This window comes from Bos taurus, chromosome 5 (assembly GCF_002263795.3).
Source record: "Bos taurus isolate L1 Dominette 01449 registration number 42190680 breed Hereford chromosome 5, ARS-UCD2.0, whole genome shotgun sequence".
Taxonomy (NCBI): domain Eukaryota; kingdom Metazoa; phylum Chordata; class Mammalia; order Artiodactyla; family Bovidae; genus Bos; species Bos taurus.
The window spans coordinates 82,468,474-82,495,656 of record NC_037332.1 but is presented as its reverse complement, the minus strand read 5'-3'; the positions used below and the strand labels follow the sequence as shown (position 1 = coordinate 82,495,656).

The 27,183-nt window shown below is 37.2% G+C and overlaps 1 protein-coding gene across 3 annotated transcripts in view; it reads left to right on the top strand.

The window, feature by feature from the left end:
- ARNTL2 (aryl hydrocarbon receptor nuclear translocator like 2) overlaps positions 1–26,756 on the top strand; it is an 89,020-nt gene extending 62,264 nt beyond the window's left edge. For 2 of the 3 annotated variants that reach the window (XM_059886560.1, XM_059886561.1), the window contains 8 exons: positions 3,933–4,173; positions 4,643–4,749; positions 4,907–5,057; positions 8,960–9,018; positions 10,186–10,294; positions 21,254–21,329; positions 22,938–23,046; positions 25,563–26,756. In XM_059886560.1, coding sequence (XP_059742543.1) covers positions 3,933–4,173; positions 4,643–4,749; positions 4,907–5,057; positions 8,960–9,018; positions 10,186–10,294; positions 21,254–21,329; positions 22,938–23,046; positions 25,563–25,699 — 989 coding nt within the window. In that variant the 3' untranslated portion in view covers positions 25,700–26,756. The remainder of the gene's footprint in view (positions 1–3,932; positions 4,174–4,642; positions 4,750–4,906; positions 5,058–8,959; positions 9,019–10,185; positions 10,295–21,253; positions 21,330–22,937; positions 23,047–25,562) is intronic. The other variant, NM_001289819.1, reaches the window with a different exon arrangement.
- The last annotated feature ends 427 nt before the right edge of the window (positions 26,757–27,183 follow it).

The window sequence follows — 27,183 nt, the reverse complement described above, 5'->3', positions numbered from 1 at the left end:
GCAACATGTTGGAAAATGGATCTATTATTAGTTTCTTTGTCTTCTCTGTCTTACTTCCTGACAGAGCTCCCTAGGAGCACCTCCCAAACATACTTCTTGTACTTGAATCCTTGTCTCAGGATCAGCTTCTGTGAGAATTCAAACTAAGCCAGCAAGATATCAAGTTGAGAGACCCAGCCTGCAACTTGTGGAAGAAAACATTCATAAAGTTTGAGTCCTTTTGAAAGGATTTTGAAAAGCTGTCCTGTGGGTTATATCAGTGCTTGGATTTTTTTTTTTTTAATCATGGAGTAGATTGCATATGAATCTACCTTGTGGAGCTAATGTAAATAATTAGTTTGGTAATGATTGAGGCCCATGATCCCAATATTTAGGTAAAAGTCTAAAGAATTTGGGGGATAAAAGTGTTTTTTAATGGGATTTTTAAAAAAACTTTAGATAATTGATCAAATGGATCAAATTCCATCAGCAGATGGAATTAGCAATCCCAACTAGAAATCTGCCAACTGAATGAATGTTCAAGGTGGGAACTGAAGAACAGGGTAAGTTAGAAATTGTTGGTAACCCTATTGTTAGAGAACTGAAGTCAAAGGCTACGTTCTATAGGATGAGATTCCATACATTAATATAAAACTTTCCAATCTGTATTTTCAGTTGAGCCTGGAATAGGAAATGGCAACCCAATCCAGTATTCTTGCCTGGAAAATCCCATGGGCAGACAAGCCTGGCAGGCCCAAGTTCATGGGGTCACAAAGAGTCAGACACGACTTAGCGCATATGCACGCAGAATATTTTTAGTTAGTATCTTTTGTAAATTTGCAAGAAATAAGAAATGTCTAACTCAGTGTATAAGCCTTTTCCTTTTTCATATTTATTTATTTATTTGGCTGCACCAGGGGTTAGTTGCTTGTAGCATGTGGGATCTAGTTCCCTGAACAGGAATTGAACCCAGGCCTCCCCTATTGGGAGCACTGAATCTTATCCACTGGACCACCAGGGAAGTCCCTAAGCTTTAAAAAAAAATTTTTTTTTTTTCTGTATTGAGGTAACTTTGGTTTATAACATTATGTAAGCTTCATGTGTACAACATTGTATTTTTAGTTCTGTGTACATTACTGTGTGCTCACCACTAAGATTTAGTTTCATCCTTCACCATACAATTGATTTGCCTTTACTCACTTTGTCCTCCCCTCCTTCCCTTCCCCTCTGATAACTACTGCTCTGTTCTCTTTATGTGTTTTTGGTTGATTTGGTTTGTACATTTATTTTGTCTTTTGTTTCCATAACCAAATATGAGTGAAATTATACGGTGTTTGTCTTTCTCCGTCCGACTCAGCGTGATACACTCAGGGTCCACCCATGTTGTCACAGGCGTAAGCCTTTTTACTTTTTATTTTATTTTTCAAATTCTTGGCTGCACTGCATGGCATGTGGGATCTTAGTTTCCTGACCAGGGATCAAACCTGTGCTCCCAGCATTGGAAGGTAGAGTCTTCACCAGTGAACTGCTGGGGAAACCCCAGCCTTTTTATTTTTGACTGTGATTTAGTTTTGTTAGTATAAATGAAAACCTTGTATTTATGCTAATTTTTAATTCCTTTAAGGTATCTTGGATATTGGGTGAGGTAAAGGAAGGAGCCCAGATTTTTTATTTAACTACCTGGGTTAATTATGGTGCCATAAAGCAGGATAGGAAAGAAGTGATCAAGACTTGGTTTGGGGTTGAAAGAGATAACAACTTGTAATTTAAGGCATCTGTGGGTCATGGAGAGTGTTGATGTCTGTTAAGTGTTGAATACAAGGTCCTTTGGCTCAGATGGGAAATACTCTGCCTGCAATGCAGGAGACCTGGGTTCCATCCCTGGGTCAGGAAGAACCCCTGGAGAAGGGAATAGGTGGCTACCCACTCTAGTGTTCTTGCCTGGAGAATTCCATGGACAGAGGAACCTGGAGGGCTTCAGACCACAGAACCACAAAAAGTCAGACATGACTGAGCAACTAACACTTTGCAGGGCTTCCAAGAGCTAAACTGTGTGTTCCCCGCTTTATTCTCCAGACACTTCCCATGACAGAGGTGCCCCAGCCACTTCTGACTGCTCACTCTTGACTCTCTTTGCACTGGCTGTTCCCTATTGGAACACTTTTTTATACCCCTCCCTCTCCATCACCCAGGCTCCTGTTTGAATACCTGCTGTGACAGCACTCACGCCCATCAAATAGTACCAGAACAGTGGTTCATAGGGAGTTTTAGAGGCAGTCTGTCTGAATGTAAACCCCAAGCTCCACCCTTCCCTGCTGTAACCTTGGCAGTAACTCTCAGTTTCCTAAGATGGTGGGATAGTATTAGAACCTCTCATAGAACTATTGTTTTTGTTGTTCAGCCACTCAGTCAAGTCCAACTCTTTGCAAGCCTATGGACTGAGGCACTCCAGGCTTCCCTGTCCTTCACTATCTCCCAGAGTTTGATCAGACTCATGTGCATTGAGTCAGTGATGCCAGGCAACCATCTCATTCTCTGTCACCCACTTCTCTTCCTGCCCTCAATCTTTCCCAGCATCAGCATCTTTTTCAATGAGTTGGCTCTTCACATCAGGTAGCCAAAGTATTGAAACTTCAGCTTCAGCATCAGTCCTTCCAGTGAATATTCAAGGTTGATTTCCTTTAGGATTGACTGGTTAGATCTCCTTGCTGTCCAAGGGACTCCCTAGAGTCTTCAGCACCACAGTTTGAAAGCATCAATTCTTTGGTGCTCAGCCTTCTTTATGGTCCAACTCTCATATCCATACATGACTACTTAAAAAACATAGCTTTGGCTAAATGGACCTTTGTTTGTAAAGTGATGTCTCTGCTTTTTAATATGCTGTCTAGGTTGTCATAGCTTTTCTTGGAAGGAGCAAGCATCTTTTAATTAAGAAGATTAAATGAATTATACCGAGAACTTACAGCATGGCACCTAAAGTGTTCTTTACACCTTCGCTATTACTATTAGTTGCTATTTAATAAGACAGCCCATATCACCTTCCATCAAAAAAAATTTTTTAAAGATTTGTAATAACAGTCTGAGCAAAGAGTGCCAACTTACAGCAGTGACTATTCTGGTCTTTCCTAAATCTTATCACAAACAACTGTTTTTTTCCTCCCCTCTTTTTTACCTTTAAGTTAATTTTTTGTAGATTGCATAATCTGTATACTGCCTATCTTTTATACTGTTATTGTTTTCTTAAGCATTTCCTGATATTTTCACATATGGATTATTTCCAATTTTTAATTTTCCTGGTTGAATCTGTTTGGTGAGTGTTTTCTTATGACTTAATTGCTTAAGATTTTTTTTTAATTTAGTCAAGTTTTATTTTTATACATTTTATGATAAATTTCTCTGAATGTTCCCTGAAATGTTTCTATAATATAATATGTATCTATTAGCCATTAAAATGCTAACATAAGAAATTTAAGAATATACCCATGTGTCCTTTAAATTTATGAATATAAATTATAATATACCAAAATTTAAATAAGCTGAAAATAATACTTCTGTAGCAAAGAGCAAGGGGGTATGAAGTTTAACAGTTTTTAACATATAAATTACTGTAATTTAAAAAATTAACTTGGAAATAATGAAATAGGTATGGATCTGTTTAAACTGAGATTAAAACAATCCTTTTGATGTAGGACATATAATTTAGTTCTTGAGAAAAATAACCCATTAGGAATCAAGTTGTTAAGTAAACATGATTGATGCTTTCTTTTTAATGCCAACCTATTCCCTTTTCATATTTAGCATAAAGGCTATTTCATAGCAGAATTATAACTAATATAAATGTCAGTGTAATGAATTTATTCATAATGATTGAAATGCTTTTAAATTTTTTATCTTTTTTTAGTTTTATTGTGATATAGTTGACAAATGCTCTTTTTTAAAAACCTTTGAATTAGATCACAGAAAATTCTGTACTGTCCACTGCACTGGTTACTTGAGAAGCTGGCCTCCAAATATTGCTGGAATGGAAGAAGAAAGGGACAATAAGAAAGACAGGAGTAATTTCACCTGCCTTGTTGCCGTTGGAAGACTACAGCCACATATTGTCCCACAGAACAGTGGCGAGATTAAAGTGAAACCAACTGAATTTATTACCCGTTTTGCAGTTAACGGAAAATTTGTCTATGTTGATCAAAGGTAAACATTTTTTTGCCATACTGATTAGAGTTCAATGGGATATTTAAAGCTACTAAAGATGTGGCTTAGTAGCACGGCTGGATTTTTTTTTTTTTAAGCTTTAGAATGGGAATAAAGCTTAAATGAAATAAGGATATGGATACATCTATAACCAAATTGTACACTTAAAATATTTCTTAGCCAGTGGTGCAGAAACTGCATGGCCTATGGCCACACTTTTATTGGCACATGGTGAGAACAGCATACCGTGGATTAGATAGGTGGCCTCAGGAACAGCCTGGTGCCTGGCTGTCCATTCTGCTTTGCAACTCTAATCTGGGTCAAGGGCAGCCAAAGGGAGCCCAGTGAAGCTAAGGGTTAGTCATCTCCTGGTCCACTTCTCTACTGTCCTGATCATGTATGGAAAAACAATCTTCCAGAAGGGGATACATTCACAAATTCTGAACCTTACTTTTAATTTTAAAACTAGGGCAACAGCAATTTTAGGATATCTGCCTCAGGAACTCTTGGGAACTTCTTGTTATGAATATTTTCATCAGGATGACCATAGTAATTTGACTGACAAGCACAAAGCAGGTATGCCTTGAGTGGGGTTGCCTTTTAGTACTTTTTAAATTATAGTTTCAACTCTTAATTTTTCATTCCTGTGAAATCTGAACCTTGAGTTAATCCTTAAAGGACTGATTTATACAGTGGTAAACTGTTATGCTGATTATTATCTTTTCTTATTAAGTTCTACAGAGTAAAGAGAAAATATTTACAGATTCATACAAATTCAGAGCAAAAGATGGGTCTTTTGTAACTTTAAAAAGCCAGTGGTTTAGTTTCACAAATCCTTGGACCAAAGAACTGGAATATATTGTGTCTGTCAACACTGTAGTTTTGTAAGTAATACTTTATGTTGTTAAGACCTTTTTATTAATTTCAAATAAGTATCTTTGTTTCCCTCTTTTCATCTTGCTAAATCATTAAAACTATTTGATTCTCTGTCTTTATAACTTGAGGTAATGCCATTTGCAGCAACATGAGTAGACCTAGAGATTATCCTACTAAGAGAAGTAAGTCAGACAGAGAAAGACAAATACATGATATCACTTACATATATTAATAGAATCTTAAAAAATTATAAATATAGTAGAAACTAAACATAGTAAAGCAATTATACTCCAATTCAAAATTAATTTTTTTAAACAGTTCTCATCACAAGGATAAAAATTATAACTATGTGTAATGACAGGTGTTATTAGACTTTTGTGGTGAACATTTTTCAATATATGCAAATATTAAATCATTATCTTGTACACCTGAAACTAATACAATGTTCAGTTCAGTCACTCAGTCGTGTCCGACTCTTTGCGACCCCGTGAATTGCAGCACGCCAGGCCTCCCTGTTAATCACCAACTCCCGGAGTTCACTCAAACTCACAATCCATCGAGTCGGTGATACCATCCAGCCATCTCATCCTCTGTTGTCCCCTTCTCCTCCTGCCCCCAATCCCTCCCAGCATCAGGGTCTTTTCCAATGAGTCAACTCTTCGTATGAGGTGGCCAAAGTACTGGAGTTTCAGCTCTAGCATCAGTCCTTCCAAAGAACACCCAGGACTGATCTCCTTTAAAATGGTCTGGTTGGATCTCCTTGCAGTCCAAGGGACTCTCAAGAGTCTTCTCCAACACCACAGTTCAAAAGCATCAATTCTTCGGCACTCAGCTTTCTTCACAGTACAACTCTCATATCCATACATGACTAATGGAAAAACCAGAGCCTTGACTAGACGGACCTTTGTTGGCAAAGTAATGTCTCTGCTTTTCAATATGCTATCTAGGTTGGTCATAACTTTCCTTCCAAGGAGTAAGTGTCTTTTAATTTCATGGCTGCAATCACCATCTACAGTGATTTTGGAGCCCAAAAAAAATAAAGTCTGACACTGTTTCCACTGTTTCCCCATCTATTTCCTATGAAGTGATGGGACCAGATGCCATGATCTTAGTTTTCTGAATGTTGAGCTTTAAGCCAACTTTTTCACTCTCCTCTTTCACTTTCATCAGGAGGCTTTTTAGTTCCTCTTCACTTTCTGCCATAAGGGTGGTGTCATCTGCATATCTGAGGTTATTGATATTTCTCCCCGCAATCTTGATTCCAGTTTGTGCTTCTTCCAGCCCAGAGTTTCTCTGCAAGTTAAATAAGCAGGGTGACAATATACAGCCTTGATGTACTCCTTTTCCTATTTGGAACCAGTCTGTGGTTCCATGTCCAGTTCTAACTGTCGCTTCCTGACCTGCATATAGGTTTCTCAAGAGGCACGTCAGGTGGTCTGGTATTCCCATTTCTTTCAGAATTTTCCACAGTTTATTGTGATCCACACAGTCAAAGGCTTTGGCATAGTCCATAAAGCAGAAATAGATGTTTTTCTGGAACTCTCTTGCTTTTTCCATGATGCAGCAGATGTTGGGAATTTGATCTCTGGTTCCTCTGCCTTTTCTAAAACCAGCTTGAACATCAGGAAGTTCACGGTTCACGTATTACTGAAGCCTGGCTTGGAGAATTTTGAGCATTACTTTACTAGCGTGTGAGATGAGTGCAATTGTGTGGTAGTTTGAGCATTCTTTGGCATTGCCTTTCTTTGGGACTGGGATGAAACTGACCTTTTCCAGTCCTGTGACCACTGCTGAGTTTTCCAAATTTGCTGACATATTGAGTGCAGCACTTTCACAGCATCATCTTTCAGGATTTGAAATAGCTCAACTGGAATTCCATCACCTCCACTAGCTTTGTTCGTAGTGATGCTTTCTAAGGCCCACTTGACTTCACATTCCAGGATGTCTGGCTCTAGGTGAGTGATCACACCATTGTGATTATCTTGGTCATGAAGATCTTTTTTGTACAGTTCTTCTGTGTATTCTTGCCACCTCTTCTTAATATCTTCTGCTTCTGTTAGGTCCATACCATTACTGTCCTTTATCGAGCCCATCTTTGCATGAAATGTTCCCTTGGTATCTCTAATTTTCTTGAAGAGATCTCTAGCCTTTCCCATTCTATTGTTTTCCTCTATTTCTTTGCATTGATGGCTGAGGAAGGCTTTCTTATCTCTTCTTGCTGTTCTTTGGAACTCTGCATTCAAATGGGAATATCTTTCCTTTTCTCCTTTGCTTTTCGCTTCTCTTCTTTTCATGGCTATTTGTAAGGCCTCCCCAGACAGTCATTTTTCTTTTTTGCATTTCTTTTCCATGGGGATGGTCTTGATCCCTGTCTCCTGTACAATGTCACAAACCTCAGTCCATAGTTCATCAGGCACTCTATCTAATCAGATCTAGTGTTATATGTCAATTATATCTCAATAAAAAGTTGAGATTTTTACCCTCCAAAAAATTAATTAATTAAAGAATGACACAAATGAACTTACACAACAGAAAGAGACTCACATAGAAAACAAACTTATAGTTGCCAAAGAAGAAAGGGGGGGAATAAATTGGGAATTGATGATTAATAGATACAAACTACTATATATAAAATAGATGAACAAGGACCTACTATATCACGGAGAACTATATTCAATATCTTTTAATAATCTATGATATAATGGAAAAGAAACTGAAAAAGAAAATATATATGTGTGTGTAATCACTTTGCTATACACATGAATCATTGTAAATCAACTATACTTCAGTTAAAAAAAAAAACACATATGATCCCCTGGCTTTGTAACTTGAGTATATATTTTGAGTAATTCATTCACTGCTCATTGGCATTAGTTCTCAGAATTAAGCTAAAAGTTTGCCCTTTTGTAACAAGTTCCTTTTGGCTTGATATAAACTGTGGCAGTAGATGCATTTATTCAGGCAGTTTTTTCCTACCCTTCATGACCTTCTTTTGTCCTTCCAGAAAACACTGTGGATGTGGCTTTAAACTGTTTATAATTGTAAGAAGGCTTCACTAGTGGCTCAGACAGTAAAGAATCCACCTGCAATGTGGCAGACCTGGGTTCGATCCCTGGCTTAGGAAGATCCCCTCGAGGAGGGCATGGCAACCCAGTCCAGTATTCTTGTCTAGAGAATCCCCATGGACAGAGGAGCCTGACAGGCTACAGTCCATGGGGTCGCAAAGACTCTGGTCGGACACAACTGAGCAACTAAACACACAAGCACGTAATTGCTATAAGTCATTTTGGCCTCCACATCATTTTTTCATGTCCGTCTTCTAAACTTTGGGACCACATATACTTGTGTAAAAATATTTGGCTGAGGGATAAGCAGAAATCCAGACCATTCACTGCCTTCCAAGCCCTGGTCAATGGCTATGTCAGCCTAAAGAAAGAGCCAGCTTTTCTTGATGTGCTCAATATGCTAGCATGGCCCCATTCCAATTATTATTTTTCTATGTTCTGTTTGAAATTGCTATAAGGTTTTATCAATCCAATTCTATTTCCTTATCTAAAATATTTAGTTTTTTTAAAATAGCCCCTCCAATTCTTAGTACCTGCAGTAAGTACTAATTACCCATCCTGATAATTCTATCACTCATCCCAACAATTCTTGCCTTCTTATCATTAGACTATGAACTGAGAATTTGTATCTGTGAGAACATATACATTACAGGGTAATACGGCAGCTGGCAAAAGCCCTGGTACTTAGCACATCAATACCTCGGCATTGGTGGTGACATTAACAATATGCATATAAAACACTAGTGGGTCAAGACCTGACCATTCAGATACACAGAGCTTAATGTAGTTGCTTTAACATTTTCCTTCACCTTAAAAAAGTCACCTATGGTGTTTCTGAATTCTAGGGGACATAGTGATGCTGGAGAAACATCATTGCTTCCTTGCAGCTCTCAGTCATCAGAAGGTAAGCTTAGTTTTAGGTGTGAAGACTTATTACTAAGAAAGTTATCATCTTTATCTGTCTTGGAGAGGGAAAAATTTCTAAGTGAACTTGAAAAGATTTCAGTGGGTTGAGTTATCCTCCTCAGAATTCCCACAGTACTTTGGTCACACTTCTGTTATAATCTTATATTGTATTGCAATAAGTTGTTCACTCAACTGGCGCACTGCTAGACTGTAAGAGCAGAAATGGTGTTCTACTTATTATCAACCACCAGCTGCTAGCATAGTTCCTTGTATATTAGAGCGCTCAAATGTCTGTTGGTCAAATTTATGAAAAACACCAAGGGGAAGTTATCGTAGCTGTGCACCACAGGAATATGTTAATATATTATTTGCATTAAGAAAAATCAACATATTAGGAAATATTAAAAGTAGAGTCATTCAGCCATAAAAACGAATGAAATATTGCCATTTGCAGCAATATGATTGGACCTAGAGCTTGTTATACTAAGTGAAGTAAGTCAGAGAAAGACAAATATGATATCACTTATAGGTGGGATCTAAAAAAAAGAATACACATAAATATATTTACAAAACAGAAAGAGACTCACAGACATAGAAAACAAATTTATGGTTATCACAGGGGAAATAGCGGGGTTGAGAGGGATAAATTAGGAGTATGGGATTAACAGATACACACAGCTATATGTAAAATAATAAGAATTTCATATATAGCACAGGGAACTATCTTGTAATAACCTATAATGGAGAGAATCTGAAAAAGAATGTATATACACATATATATGTACAACTGAATCACTTTGCTGTACATCTGGAACTAACAATATTATAAATCAACTATACCTCAATAAAAGAAAAAAAATAATATTGCTCTGCCTTTAGTGTGGAGTAAGTTAAAGTGTGAAGAACTGTCTATACTCAAGGGTTATAGGTCATGGTGGACCCCTCAATGACTTCCCACATACTTGATTCACATCAGTCTTTATAAGCATCTTAAACCATTATGAGAATGTTTGTAAGGTAAGCATGAATGTTTCTAACATTTTAGGATGCAGCTGGTTTGTTTCTCTTAAAGAGGGAAATAGGAAATATATTTGAATTGAAAAAATATATTGACCAAGTTATATACTTTTTAAAGTCCTCAGTTGAATCTTTTGTTATGATTTAGGATCCTCTAGACAGTCTTTTATTAGTGTGCCTGGGACGTCTACGGAAATATTACTCGGTGCTGGTAGTATCGGAACAGATGTTGCAAGCGAACTTCTGGACTTACAAAGGTAATGTTTGATTACTGCAAATACTTTCACAAGTAGAATCATCATCTTATTAACCATACAAATATTAAAAAATCAATAGGTTTCCTGTATGCAAACAGTAACCAGTTTAATAATATAATGGAAGAGATCACTTTTATAGTAGCAACTTAGTTTGTAAAGTCCTTCCTAAACATTGCACAGAACCTAGAATTCATTAAGATAAAAATGGATAAATTTAATTGTATAAAAACTCAAACATAACTATAACCATTGTAATTAACAAGGCTAAAAGACAAATTATAAGCCATAGAAAATGTGTGTATTACATAGGATAAAATACACTAATTATCTTAATATATGAAACTTTTGACTGTGTGGATCACAACAAACTGAAAAATTCTTAAAGAGATGGGAATACCAGACCACCTGACCTGCCTCCTAGGAAATCTGTATGCAGGTCAGGAAGCAACAGTTAGAACTGGACATGGAACAGCAGACTGGTTCCAAATTGGGAAAGGAGTACATCAAGGCTGTATATTGTCACCCTGCTTATTTAACTTACATGCAGAGTACATCATGAGAAATGCTGGACTGGATGAAGCACAAGCTGAAATCAAGATTGCCAGGAGAGATATCAATAAGCTCAGATATGCAGATGACACCACCCTTATGGCAGAAAGTGAAGAGGAACTAAAAAGCCTCTTGATGAAAGTGAAAGAGGGGAGTGAAAAAGTTGGCTTAAAGCTCAACACTGCAGATGGTGACTACAGCCATGAAATTAAAAGATGCTTGCTCCTTGTAAGAAAAGCTATGACCAACCTAGACAGCATATTTTGAGCATTACTTTACTAGCGTGTGAGATGAGTACAATTGTGCGGTAGTTTGAGCATTCTTTGGCATTGCCTTTCTTTGGGACTGGGATGAAAACTGACCTTTTCCAGTCCTGTTGCCACTGCTGAGTTTTCCAAATTTGCTGGCGTATTGAGTGCAGCACTTTCACAGCATCATCTTTCAGGATTTGAAATAGCTCAACTGGAATTCCATCACCTCCACTAGTTTTGTTCATAGTGATGCTTTCTAAGGCCCACTTGACTTCACATTCCAGGATGTCTGGCTCTAGGTGAGTGATCACACCATTGTGATTATCTGGGTTGTGAAGATCTTTTTTGTATAGTTCTTCTGTGTATTCTTGTCACCTCTTCTTAATATCTTCTGCTTCTGTTAGGTCCATACCATTTCTGTCCTTTATGGAGCCCATCTTTGCATGAAATGTTCCCTTGGTATCTCTGATTTTCTTGAAGAGATCTCTAGTCTTTCCCATTCTGTTGTTTTCCTCTATTTCTTTGCATTGATGGCTGAGGAAGGCTTTCTTATCTCTCCTCGCTATTCTTTGGAACTCTGCATTCAAATGGGAATATCTTTCCTTTTCTCCTTTGCTTTTCACTTCTCTTCTTTTCACAGCTATTAGTAAGGCCTCCCCAGATAGCCATTTTTCTTTTTTGCATTTCTTTTCCATGGGGATGGTCTTGATCCCTGTTTCCTGTACAATGTTAAGAACCTCCATCCATAGTTCATCAGGCACTCTATCAGATCTAATCCCTTAAATCTATTTCTCACTTCCACTGTGTAATCATAAGGGATTTGATTTAGGTCATACCTGAATGGTCTAGTGGTTTTCCCTACTTTCTTCAATTTAAGTCTGAATTTGGCAATAAGGAGTTCATGATCTGAGCCACAGTCAGCTCCCGGTCTTGTTTTTGCTGACTGTATAGAGCTTCTCCATCTTTGGCTGCAAAGAATATAATCAGTCTGATTTTGGTGTTGACCATCTCGTGATGTCCATGTGTAGAGTCTTCTCTTGTGTTGTTGAGAGAGGGTGTTTGCTATGACCAGTGTGTTCTCTTGGCAAACTCTATTAGCCTTTGCCCTGCTTCATTCCGTATTCCAAGGCAAAATTTGCCTGTTACTCCAGGTGTTTCTTGACTTCCTACTTTTGCAATCCATGCATGTAAGAAGACTCTTGTGAGTCCCTTGGACTGCAAGGAGATCCAACCAGTCCATCCTAAAGGAGATCAATCCTCGGTGTTCATTGGAAGGACTGATGCTGAGGCTGAAACTCCAATACTTTGGCCACCTCATGCAAAGAGTTGACTCATTGGAAAAGACCCTGATGCTGGGAGGGATTGGGGGTGGGAGAAGAAGGGGACAACAGAGGATGAGATGGCTGAATGGCATCACCAACTCGATGCACATGAGTTTGGGTGAACTCTGGGAGTTGGTGATGGACAGGGAGGCCTCGTGTGCTGCGATTCATGGGGTTGCAAAGAGTCGGACAAGACTGAGCGACTGAACTGAACTGAACTGAGACAGCATATTAAAAAGCAGAGACATTACTTTGCCAACAAAGGTCCCTCTAGTCAAAGCTATGGTTTTTCCAGTAGTCATGTATGGACGTGAGAGTTGGACCATAAAGAAAGCTGAGTGCCAAAGAATTGATGCTGTTGAACTGTGGTGTTGGAGAAGACTCTTGAGAGTCTCTTGGACTGCAAGGAGATCCAACCAGTCAATCCTAAAGGAAATCAGTCCTGAATATTCATTGGAAGGACTGGTGCTGAAGCTGAAACTCTAATACTTTGGCCACCTGATGTGAAGAACTGACTCATTGGAAAAGACCCTGATGCTGGGAAAGATTGAAAGCAGGAGAAGGGGATGACAGAGGATGAGATGGTTGGATGGCATCACCAGCTCGATGGATATGAGTTTGAGTAAAATCTGGGAGGTGGTGATGGACAGGGAGGCCTAGTGTGCTGCTGTCCATGGGGTCACAAAGAGTTGGACATGACTGAGTGACTGAACTGAACTGATGAAGAATTTTATAGTATAAAGTTATTGAATGTTATATTAAAGTTTATGTATCATACATTTTATATATAAAACTTTATGGGTAGTATAAAGAATACAGTTGTCAAGGAAGTTTTAAAAATAGCTCAATATTAAAAAAAAAAAGTTGGAGAGTAGACTTGAAAAAAAAAAAAACAAATGGCCAAGAAACTAAAAATTGCTCACCCCCACTCATAGTTAAAATTATATATATATATATACATATATATATATACATACATATATATATACACAAAATTAAATGATAATAAGATACCCATTTTCATTTAGGAGATTGTCAAAAGTTTGCAAGTTTGATAATATTGGTGAGAGTGCAAGGAAACAGTCAAACTGTCCATGGGAGCATAAATTAGTGAAGGCTCTTGGAGGGTAATTTAATAATACCCATCAAAAATGTAGTTGTATATAATCTTAGACTCAACAACCCTACTTCAGAAGCAAATATTCTTTTACAACTGCAGAAAGATCCATGAATAAGACTGTTCCTTGCTGCACTTGTCTACGGTCGGGATTTAAGTATTTATCCATACAATGTTATACTTTGTAACAGTTAAATATTAGGTAGCTCTATCTATGCTAATATGGAAAGAACTTTATATGGTTAATAGGAAAAAAGCACAGAAATAGAACAAAAGAATAGTATTATGGGCTTCCCTGGTGGCTCAGACAGTAAAACATCTGCCTGCAATGCAGGAGACCCGGGTTCTATCTCTGGGTCAGGAAGATCCCCTGGAGAAGGAAATGGCAACCCACTCCAGGTCTCTTGCCTGGAAAATTCCATGGACAGGGGAGCCTGTTAGGCAACAGTCCATGGAATTGAAAGAATCAGACACAACTGAGCAGCTTCACTTTCACTTTCATAAGGAAGAAAAGATATGTGTGGATATATGTGCATATGCATATATGCAGGCCCATAATTACTCATCTAAAACCCTTTAGGCAGGTTTTAGATAAAATTTGAACTCAGAATTTCCTTAGATTTTAGAAAAATAATGTTTCAGAATTCAAGCTTTTTAGAGGTAGGTATAATACCCCCAGAAAACAGTTATATCATGGGCTGCTGCTAAGTTACTTCAGTCGTGTCTGACTCTGTGTGACCCCAGAGACGGCAGCCCATCAGGCTCCCCCATCCCTGGGATTCTCCAGGCAAGAACACTGGAGTGGGTTGCCATTTCCTTCTCCAATGCATGAAAATGGAAAGTGAAAGTGAAGTCGCTCAGTCGTGTCCGACCCTCAGCAACCCTATGGACTGCAGCCCACCAGGCTCCTCCATCCATGGGATTTTCCAGGCAAGAGTACTGGAGTGGGTTGACATTGCCTTCTCCGATATCATGGGCAGTACTCCATAATAATTAAATCAGTATTTCTCCAGTGATAAGTACTTACAGATTAAGTGGTGAAGTGTGTAGGAGGAAAGGGGAGTATGAGTTTGGGTTAAATACATTTAACAAGACTAGGAAAGGACAGTTTTTTTTTAATTAATTTATTTTTAAATGAAACAAGGATGAATATTTTTAATGACAAAAGATACAATTCACAAAGAAAATAGACATCATAAATCATTAGGCATCTAACAACAAAGAAACAAAGAACATAAAGCAAAAATCAGAAGAAAAAGATATATAATCGGCAGCTGCAGCCGCCCATGTTGCTCCCTGATTCATGGTTGTGGGTGCTCCGGACTTGGCGCCTCTGGGGGGAGTGGCCAGTGGGCCTGCATCTCAAGTCTGTGGGATTTGAGGCTAGGCTGCTGTGGCCGCCTCCTTTTGGTGGCTGGGCCACCCTGATAATTAAGGCTAGGGCAAAGCAGGTTGACCAGCACACATCTGGAGATCTCCCTGGCTGGGGAGGATGGGAGGAGGCTGAGGGGATCATGTCCAGGAGGAAACTCCACCTCTCCACCACTGAACGTGTCATCAAAGAGATCAAGCCCTGAGCCTTTGGAGTGGGAACACTGACTCCAAGACCCAGACTACCAGAGAATTAACCCTAGGGAGTATCAAATAGTGAGAACTCACACAAAGGAAACCACTTGAATACAAGACCCAGTACCACCCTGTGCAGGACACCTCATCTAAACAATAAACAAAGCAAAAACACAAACCCAATCATCAGCAGACAGGATCACCACCTCACTCAGCCTTGCCCATCAGAGGAAAAACAAACAAGCAAACAAACAAAAACTTAGCATGAATCTCATCCTATACGAAGCTTACACAAACTACTGGACCAAACTTACCAGGGCCAAAAGGAAGAAAGAATTCAACCTTGAAGACTGGAAAAAGGAGTCCTCAAACACAGTAAGTTAAAAAAAAGATAATGGAAAGGCAGAAAAATATTACACAAATGAAGGAACAAACTAGAAACACAGAAGTCCAAATATTTGAAGAGGAAATAGGCAAACTACCTGAAAAAGAATTCAGAATAATGATGGTAAAGATGATCAAAAACCTTGAAAATAAAATGGAGAAAATGCAAGAATCAACAAAGACCTAGAAGAATTAAAGAATAAACATACAGAGACAATTACTGAAATTAAAATACTCTAGAATGGACCAATAGCAGAATATCTGAAGCAGAAAAACGAATCAGTGAGCTGGAAGATAAAATGGAGGAAATAACTTTTGAAGAGCAGAATAAAGTAAAAAGAATGAAAAGAATTGAGGATAGTCTCAGAGACGTCTGGGACAATATCAAACACACCAACATTAGAATAATAGGGGTCCCAGAAGAAGAAGAGAAAAAGAAGGGATATGAGAAAATGTTTGAAGAGATTATAGTTGAAAATTTCCCCAACATGGAAAAGAAAATAGTCAACAAGTCCAAGAGACACAAAGAGTCCCATACAGGGTAAACCCAAGAGGAAATACACCACAACACATACTAAAACAGACAAAGACTAAACACACAAAGAAAGAATATTAAAAGCAGCAAGGGAAAAGCAACAAGTAACATACGAGGGAAATCCCATATGCTTAACAGCTGATTTTTCAGCAGAAACTGCAGGCCAGAAGGGAATGGCAGGATATATTTAAAGTACTGAAAGGGAAAAATCTATAACTAAGATTACTGTACCCATCAAGGACCTCATTCAAAATTGATGGAGAAATCAAAAGCTTTTCAGACAAGCAAAAGTTGAGAGAATTCAGTACCACCAAACCAGCTTTACAACAAATGTTAAATGGACTTACATAATCAAGAAATAAAAGAGAAGAGAAAGATCTACAGAAACAAACCCCAAACAATTAAGAAAATGGCAATAGGAACAGATATATCAATAATTACTTTAAATGTAAGTGGATTAAATGCTCCAACCAAAAGTCACAGACTGGCTGAGTGGATACAAAAACAAAACGCATATATATGCTGTCTACAAGAAACCCACTTCAGACCTAAAGACATATATAGACTGAAAGTGAGAGGATGGAAAAATATATTCCATGCAAATGGGAAGCAAAAGAAAGCTGGAGTCCTTAAAATAAAGATTACAAGAGATAAGGAAGGACACTACATAATGATCAAGGGATCAATCCAAGAGGAAGACATAACAATTGTAAATATCTATGCACCTATATCCTCAACAAAATTTTAGCAAACAGAATTCTGCAACACATCAAAAAGCTCATACACCATAATCAAGTTGGGTTTATTCCAGGGATGCAAGGATTTCTTCAATATGTGCAAATCAATCAATGTTAACATTAATAACACTATATTAACAAATTGAAAGATAAAAACCATATGATAACTTCAATAGATGTATAAAAAGCCTTTGACAAAATTCAGCACCCATTTATGATTAAAACTCTCCCAAAAAAATGGGCATAGAAGGAACCTTCCTCAACGCAGTAAAGGCCATATATGATAAGCCTACAGCAAACATTATTCTCAATGGTGAAAAACTGAAAGCATTCCCCCTAAGATCAGGAACAAGACAAGGGTGTCCACTTTCACCTCTATTATTCAACATTGTTCTGGAAGTACTAGCTACAGCAATCAGAGAAGAAAAAGAAATAAAACAAATCCAGATGGGAAAAGAAGTAAAGCTCTCACTGTTTGCAGTTGACATGAAACTGTACATAGAAAACCCTAAAGATAGTATCAGAAAATTACTAGAGTTAATCAGTGGATTTAGAAAAGTTGCAGGATACAAAATCAATACACAGATATCACTTGCATTTCTATATACTAACAATGAAAAATCAGAAAGAGAAATTAAGGAATAAATCCCATTTACCATTGCAAACAAACAAATAATTAAGTATCTAGGAATAAACTTACCTAGGAAGACAAAAGAACTGTACATAGAAAATTATGACACTGATGAAAGAAATCAAAGATGACATAAACAGATGGAGAGATATTCCATGTTCCTGGGTAGGAAGAATCAATATTGTGAAAATGACTACACTACCAAACACAATCTACAGATTCAGTGTGATCCCTATAAAATTACCAATGGCATTTTTCACAGAACTAGAACAAAAAATTTTACAATTCATATGAAAACACAAAAGACCCCGAATAGCCAAAGTAGTCTTGAGAAAGAAGAATGAAGCTGGAGGAATCAAACTTCCTGACTTCAGATTATACTATAAAGCTACAGTCATCAAAACAGTATGGTACTGGCACCAAAACAGAAATATAGAGCAATGGAACAAGATAGAAAGCCCAGAAATAAACCCATGCACCTACGGGTACCTTACTTTTGACAAAGGAGGCAAGAATATACAATGGGGCAAAGTCAGCCTCTTCAGTCAATGGTGCTGGGAAAACTGGACAGCTACATGTAAACAAATGAAATTAGAACACATCTTAACACCACACACAAAGATAAAATGGGTTAAAGATCTAAATGTAAGACCAGAAACTATAAAACTCTTAGAGGAAAACATAGGCAGAACACTCGATAACATAAATCAAAGCAAGATCATCTATGACCCACCTCCTAGAGTAATGGAAATAAAAACAAAAGTAAACAGGTGGGACCTGGTTAAACTTAAAAGCTTTTGCACAGCAAAGAAAACCATAAGCAAGGTAAAAAGACAACCCTCAGAATGGGAGAAAATAATAAGAAATGAAACAACTGACAAAGGATTGATTTCCAAAATATACAAAGCAGCTCATACAACTCAATACTGGAAAAACAAACAACCCAATCAAAAAGTGGGAAAAAGACCTAAACAGACATTTCTCCAAAGGAGACATACAGATGGCTAAAAAACACATGAAAAGATGCTCAACATCGCTCATTATTAGAGACATGCAAATCAAAACTATAATGAGATAGCACCTCACACCGGTCAGAATGATCATCATCAAAATGTCTACAAACAACAAATGCTGGATAGGGTGTGGAGAAAAGGGAACGCTCTTGCACTGTTGGTGGGAATGTAAATTGATATAGCCACAGTGGAAGATGGTATGGAGATTCCTTAAAAAACTAGGAATAAAATCACCATATGACCAAGCAATCCCACTCCTAGGCATATACTCTGAGGAAACCAAAATTGAAAAAGATACATGTATCCCATTGTTCATTGCAGCACTATTTCCAATAGCTAGGACATGGAAGCAACCTAGATGTCCATTGACAGATGAATGGATAAAGAAGTTGTGGCACATATACACAATGGAATATTACTCAGCCATAAAGGGAATGCTTTTGAGTCAGTTCTAATGAGGTGGATGAACCTAGAACTTATTATACTGAAGTAAGTCAGAACTTATTCTGAACTTATTCTGAAGTAAGTCAGAAAGAGAAAGATAAATATCATATTCTAATGCATATGTATGGAATCTAGAAAAATGATACTGAAAAATTTATTTACAGGGTGGCAGTGGAGAAACAGACATAGAGAATAGACTTATGGACATGGGGAGAGGGGAGGAGAGGGTGAGATGTATGGAAAGAGTAACATGGAAACTTACATTACCATATGTAAAATAGATAGCCAACAGGAATTTGTTGTATGGCTCAAGAAACTCAAACAGGGGCTCTGTTATCAACCTAGAGGGATGGAACGGGGAGGGAAAAGGGAGGGAAGTTCAAAAGGGAGGGGATATATGTATACCTATGGCTAATTCATGTTGAGGTTTGACAGAAAACAACAAAATTCTGTAAAGCAATTATCCTTCAATAAAAAAATAAATAAAAATTTTAAAGATATATAATCATAAAGAAAAAATAAAATCATAGACATATTAACATTTCTCTGAGAATATCTTATCAAATGCAGAAAAAATAGGAATAGGAGCATCTTGAATGATGTTATTAATCATTTACATATAATACATTTATATTTATATTAATTTTACATCCTACACAAAAACATTTAAAATTTTATATCTCATACATTGTTATTAGGTGAGGAAAGGACAATTACTGAAGCAGTTTGGTGGGTATATGAAATTTCTTTATATTATCTGCTTTTATATCTCTTTGGAGTTTTCCATAATAGCTCTAAAATGTATTTCTGAAGTGAATTGTAAATATTTGTACTAAGTAGCACAAAGTTCAACCAAGAAAATTACTCTGAGTAGGGTTATAGTCCAACTCCCTTTGTCTGCATGTGGATATCCAGTTTTCTCACATAATTTGCTGAAAAGACTATTCCTTCTCCCATTGAATGGTCTTGGCACCCTTGTTGAAAATCATTTTTTGACTGTATATGCTGGAAGGGCAACATAAGGAAAGCAAAAATTGAGCCAGACGTTGCTAGCTGGGAACTATTAGAATGTGCAGGCTGCAGTGTATGGAGTTTTATGTATGGAGGCACCTTGGCCAGTGTATGGCGTTGAGTAGGAGAAAGCATGCTGGTTTCAGCAAACAACAAGGAGATTCACTGAGGAAGAGATCAGGCCACTGAGCAACGGAGTTTTAACTCAGTTAAAAGGGACTGCTGCTGCTGCTAAGTCACTTCAGTCGTGTCCGACTCTGTGCGACCCCATAGACGGCAGCCCACCAGGCTCTGCCGTCCCTGGGATTCTCCAGGCAAGAACACTGGAGTGGGTTGCCATTTCCTTCTCCAATGCATGAAAGTGAAAAGTGAAAGTGAAGTCGCTCAGTCGTGTCCGACTCTTAGCAACCCCATGGACTGCAGCCCACCAGGCTCCTCCATCCATGGGATTTTCCAGGCAAGAGTACTGGAGTGGGGTGCCATTGCCTTCTCCGTAAAAGGGACTGAGGTGAAGTTAAATAGCAGGTTTTTGCCCAGTAAACTAATATGAAGAAAGCCATATTTCAGAATCTGGTAGTGACATGCATGGTTAGGGGAAGTTAGCTTTTTTCATCTTTAAACAAGGGCTAGAGTGGTTGGTGATTTTAAACCTTGAACCACAGAATGAGCAGTCAGCCAAGCTATATACATTACATTGTGAAAAATCTCCAAGACACGTCACTAATCTTTTCATCTATGTTTCCTACCTAATTCATTTCATTTTTCTGTTTTGATTTCTCCCTCTATAATTTCTTGTCAGCTGCATCCCTGGAAATACACAAGGCCATAAGTTATGTTTATGCCATTATGTATCACATAATTGAGCATTTAGTAATATATAATATTGTAAGTTTTATATATTAAGTTTTGAAGAGATTTGTTATCTCTTCAAAAGCCTTATGATCATGTTTTTATCTTCATGTATTTGTACCTGGAGATGACCTATTATAGTAAAAACATGACGTATTTTCCACTTAAAGAAAAGGTTGCAGAATGTTAGAAAATCTTTCTTTAGTTCTGCTTTTTAGTATCCTGATAAGAACTGATTCTTGATGTCAGTGCCTATTTTGAACTGTGTAATTGTTCCATTACTATGCAAAGTGTTGTATTAAGACAGGTAACATGATGTACTTAAGAGCTTTCACCTTGGGGTTTTATGTTTCTATTTACTACAGTGTTTTCAGCACTCTGTAGTCAAATATATGTCTGGCTCTGAACAAGTCTAATGATGAAAACTGTTGTGATATTCAGTCTTTATGTTCCTCCCTGTATTTTTATCAGTAGACTGTATTAAGAAGAGAAATTTCTCTAAAATGTATATACATAGACATATAACATGTTTTATGTGTAATTTTTGAAGGTTACAGTCATCTTCATCCCTTGATTCAAATCCAACAGATTTATTGAAAGATACACACACTCTCAACTGCAGGAATGTAAGTACTATTATAAGTGATAATATTCATGAAATAAATGAATGATAAATTGGTCCTTGTTGATTATTTCTTTTGAGAAAAGAGGCAATCCTGTAAAAAAAAAAAAAATGATTTCTTTCCAGAGTTTTTAAGAGGCAGTGTAGAATAGTGGTTAATAGTGAAGTTGCTGGGACCATAATGTCTGGGTCCAAGTTTTGATTCACCTGCTGGGATAACCTCCTGTGTATTTTTTAAACTCTGCATCTCAGCTTCCTCATTTGTAAAACAGGAATTAATAATAGCTCCAGTTTCTTGTAGTGGTGTGTGAATTAAATGATTTAATACACAAAGAAACAAAAAACCTCACAGTTCCTGGGACATAGTATGTGCTCAATAAATAATAGTTGTTATTTTAACAAACTCCAAGTCTATGGATTAAAAGTATTCCTTATGGTCTGGAAGAAAGCTTAATATAAGCTACAAAATAAGTATTACCTACTATTTAATTCAATTGAACAAATATTAGCAATTTTAAATACATACAAAATGTGTGTACTGAATATATGGAAGACCCTCATATAATATAATTGTGATGTATCCCAGACAACAAAATGCTCTAAAGTAGGTGTACTTCCCAGGTGGCACTGGTGGTAAAGAATCCACCCGTCAACATAGGAGACGTAGGAGAATCGGACTTAATCCCTGGGTCAGGAAGAGCCCCTGGAGTAGTAAATGGCAACCCACTCCAGGATTCTTACCTGGGAAATCCCATGGACAGAGGAGCCTGGTGGGCTACGGTCCATGGGGTCGAAAAGAGTCAGACACAACTGAAATGACATAGGACACAGCACATGAGAATATAGGAGAGAAGAGAAATTAAATCTGACCAGGGACAAAAGAGAACCTGAAAATATCTTTTTATATTAATATAGACTTTTGTTCTGGTATTTTCAAGTTTTACTCATACATTTAACACCTGTTTATTGGGTATGCATTTTGTGCCAGACCAGAAACAGGGATTTAAGTCCTTGTAGCACACAAGAATCTCTGAGTAGTGTATGTTATGTAGGCATTATGATAAAGTTTATCAACTGAATCAGGCAATATAGGTAAACAATTTCTTTTGATGAGCTATATTGAACATCAGTTTGTTTGGCCTATGTCTGTGTAACACTATTACAACTTTTGGTAAAAGTCTCTGGTTTAATACATTCCCTATTCCAAAGAAATATTTCCTACTGTAGCTTTGGATGAGATATAGTTTTACCATCATTTTAAAAATACTGAAATGTGTTTCCTTCTTAATCTAAAACTTTCCCTTATATGTGTAATTGTATACTCTAGTTATGATTATGAATAATGTAGGAGCTTTGGAGTCAGATGGACTTGAGTTAGAATCATGGCTCCAACACTTTAGACAAGATATTAGACTCTTTAGGCCTCAGATTCTTGACCTCACAATATTTATAACATGAAACAAAATTTTATTTGTGGAGTACTAAGCATAGGACACTCAGTAAGTGCAAATTGCCATATTGTTCATGACAGCACACCCACATATGAAAACTGGTAAGAAATATTTATTTCATTCAAATAGGAAACTTACTGTTTTTTATTTTGTCATTACAGATGTCAGATAAGGAGTTGATTACCCTAAGTCCATCTGAAATAGGGGAACGAGAAGCTACAAAGCAGAACCAAAGTGCTACTGCTCCCCTCAGTCATGAACCACTCCTCGGTAAGATTTCTTTCACAATGGACCACCATTTTGGTTTTCCAAAAACTCTTTTTTTAATCACTATAGTTTCAGGTTTAGGAAATTTCTAAATATGCAAACAGCTTTAAAACTAAGTTTTTCCCCCAAACTACAATGAGATATCACCTCACACTGGTCAGGATGACCATCATCAAAAACTCTGCAAATAATATATGTGGGAGAAGGCACGGAGAAAAGAGAACCCTTAACCCTGTTGGTGGGAGCATAAATTGGTACAATGACTATGAAGAACATATGGAGGTTCCTTAAACTAAAATTAGAACTACCATATGATCCAGCAATCCCACTCGTAGACATATATCTGGAGAAAACTAATTCGAAAAGATACATGTACCCCAGTGTTTGTAGCAGCATTATTTACAATAGCCAAGACATGGAAGCAACCTAAATGCCTATCAACAGATGAATGGATAAAGAAGATGTGGTATATATACACACAATGGAATATTACTCAGCCGTAAAGAAATGGAATAATGCCATTTGTAGCAACATGGATGCACCTAGAGATTATCATATTAAGTAGATCAGACAGAGAGAGACAAATATCACATAGTATCACATATGTGGAATCTTAAAAAAAAAGACACAAATGAACTTATTTACAAAACAGAAGTAGACCTACAAACAGAAAACAAATATAGTTATCAAAGGACAAAGGCAGGGGGAGGGATAAATTAGGAACTTGGGATTATCAGATACAAACCGCTATATATAAAATAGGTTAACAACAAGGTCCTACTATATAGCTCAGGGAACTCTATTCAATATAGTATCACAAACTATAATGGAGAAGAATCTGAAAAAGAATGTATATATATATATATGAATCACTTTGCTGTACACCAAAAACTAACACATTATAAAATCAACTACTTCAAAAAAAAAAAAACTAAGATTTTTCATTCAGGATCTTAAATACAGTAATCATAGTGTTAGTTGTTAAGTGTATGCTACTTAGGTGGTACTAGTGGTAACCTGGCTGCCAGTGCAAGAAAAATGAGAAATGCAGGTTTGTTCCCTGGGTTGGGAAGATCCGCTGGAAGAGGGCATGGCAACACACTCCAGTATTCTTGCCTGGAGAATCCCATGGACAGAGGAGCCTGGTGGGCTACAGTCCATAGAGTCACAAAGAGTTGGACACAACTTAAGCATCTGAGCACACACAGCACATTCTATGTAATGGACCTGTCATTGAAAGTCTGATTATCAACTGAGTTGTTGTGAGTATTATTAAAACACAATTTAAATAAAACTAAAGCTCTCATGTTTAGGGAAAAATTCCATTCTCCAGAAAAAGATTTTTAAAAGATACCAATCATAAAAAGTTTAAGATGTAATTATTCATTTTAACTATACCTATGCAAAGTCCGAATAAAGAAACTTGAAGGGATACAATTTTATGCTCCCCATAACTGCCTCTGATCTCCTGAAAATAAATGTTAAAGAGAATCAGAGGGAAAAAAAGAAAGTGAAAGTGTTAATTGCTCAGTTGTGTTTGACTCTTTGGGAACCCATGGACTGTTGCCCTTCAGACTCCTCTGTCCTTAGAATTCTCCAGGTAAGAATACTGGAGTGGGTAGCTATTTCTTTCTCCAGAGGATCTTTTTGACTTAGCGATCAAACCCAGGTCTCCTGCACTGCAGGCAGATTCTTTACTGTCTGAGCCACTGGGAAAGCCCTGAGAATCAAAAGCCTTGAAGGAACCTGGACATTCAGCTTCACACAAAACCACATATTGCATGCTCAGTCACTAAGTCATGTCTGGCTCTTTGCAATTCCGTTGACTGTAGCCTGCCAGGCTCCTCTGTCCATGGGATTCTCCAAGCAAGAATACTGGAGTGGCTTGCCATTTCCTTCTCCAAAAACCACATATTAATCATCTTAAATTCTATTGTACTTTGGAAGATACTTAGAAACCTTTGATTAATCTCTCACTGTGTTTTAACCATGGATTTCTAGAACCTCTTCATATCTTATTTAAAACACATTTCCGTGGTTCCTCTTTATTTCCTTTTTCAATCAAAAATCTGGGGACTCCTTCCTTTTATTAGAGTCTTTCAGATTTTTGGAAAGTGATGCTTTTGTCTCAGCCTTCTAATTTTGGAGTTAAACAAGCATTTCACAAGGCAGATTAAAGTTAAATGTCTCCTTCCAGGCTCTATATACACACATGAATAAACCCCAGCCCTTACCATCCAACTATCTCAGAGTCTGTACCTCTTAGTGCTTTTATTTTCTATTAGAAAACTCATAGACTAACTCCCTTATGTGCGTCAAATGAGTGAAGTGCAATTTATCTGACAGCAGATTGTTATAAAAATAGGCAACCCATTAAAAAATATATCTGGCATCTGTAAAACGTATGCTTTGCTTTCAATAATACATTGTATGGTATCCTAACCTTGTTTTGCCATTTTTGATAACTCATTTTTTAATCTCCAAATGTACTTACACAAGCCTGTATTTCAATTTGATAGGAGAAGGAGTCCAGCTGGACTTGGAAGCCCTCTGTGACAATGATGACACAGCCATGGCTGCCTTCATGAATTACTTAGAAGCAGAGGGGGGCCTGGGAGACCCCGGGGACTTCAGTGACATCCACTGGACACTCTAGCATTTGATTTTTAACTCTAAACATGAGAAAAGTCTCAAAGCATTTCATTTACAAAAGACTATATGGTCTTTGTATCCTTTGTATACTGTTTTTATCTCTTATTCCTATTAATGGTCTGCCAGTTTTTATAGATTTGCTCCTGACTTTAATAGGGGTTTGGGGAAATGTGTTTGGGGAAATCTTCAGATTCACAGAATTTTCTATAGACTGCTTTAGTCATCGACATGGCTTCAAACCCACTAGTTGCTATATTTTTGCTAAAATCTTTTTAACCAAGAATGCCACATGTATCTTGTTTTGGTTTTATTTTTGTTTTATGGTGCAGTTGTTTTGAGTTTGGGGAGTTTAATGTGTGGACATTTTCCTTGTAATCTCAGGATTCATTTATAATTGACTTAGAAGATTTGTGTAATTTGGAACATTTCCATTCCTCATATATTTCCTTCACTGAGGACAGGGCTTATCCACTTTAAGAAAATAGTGGGTACTTGGACATTTAAAGGGATAGTGCAATTTGTAATTGTGATCACAATGAATACTGTATTCAGTCTTTGTGGACTTGGGCAAGTACAGAACCACAATAGTTATGCTCAATTGAGCACTTTGAGATAGATTTTAAATGAGATGATTTCTTATTTAAAACTCAAAAGGAAAAGCTGAGAAAGTTTCAACTTTGCTTGCAGAAAAGGAAAGATCTTGGGCCCTAGAGCTGGGTGATTAGCCTTTGCCTTAATACTCAAGAGTATTAAGATTTACTCTTAATAGAACCACTCAAGATTTTTATTACAGATAGAACAGGTTTCTGATGCTGAAAAGGTATTTAGCAATAGATTAGTCTTAGTGGAAGAAGTGGGTCCAGGCAGATTCAATGTCTTGCATAATGTCACAATTAAGTTCATATGTCTTTTAATGTTTAATGTGTATAAACCAGTTTCTTTATACACATTTGGGAAACCAATAGTCTCAGTAGTTAAATGATTAGTTAAGTGACCTAAGAACTAGTTGTTGGCTCTCTAAATTATTAGGAAATTACAATTACTATTGCTTGTGCTACTGCTGCTAAGTCACTTCAGTCGTGTCCGACTCTGTGTGATCCCATAGATGGCAGCCCACCAGGCTCCCCTGTCCCTGGGATTCTCCAGGCAAGAACACTGGAGTGGGTTGCCATTTCCTTCTCCAACTACTGCTTGTAACCAAAGGTAATTACATAAATGACAAGTACATTTTTAAAACCATGAGGCAATGAGAAAGAATTTAAAAACCAATTTTCCAGCTATAATTAAAAATTAAAAGCATTTTTAAAACCAGTAATCTAGAAGTGGCTCAAATTGAGTGCAGGAATTAAGGATATTTAAAATACTGTATGTATATCTACATGTTTGAAGATCATAATACCATAATATTATAATGGTTCCATAATACCTATGGTTTTAATAGCTCTTTCTAGTTTACCAAGTGTATTCCCTTATATTCTCTTTTGTGCC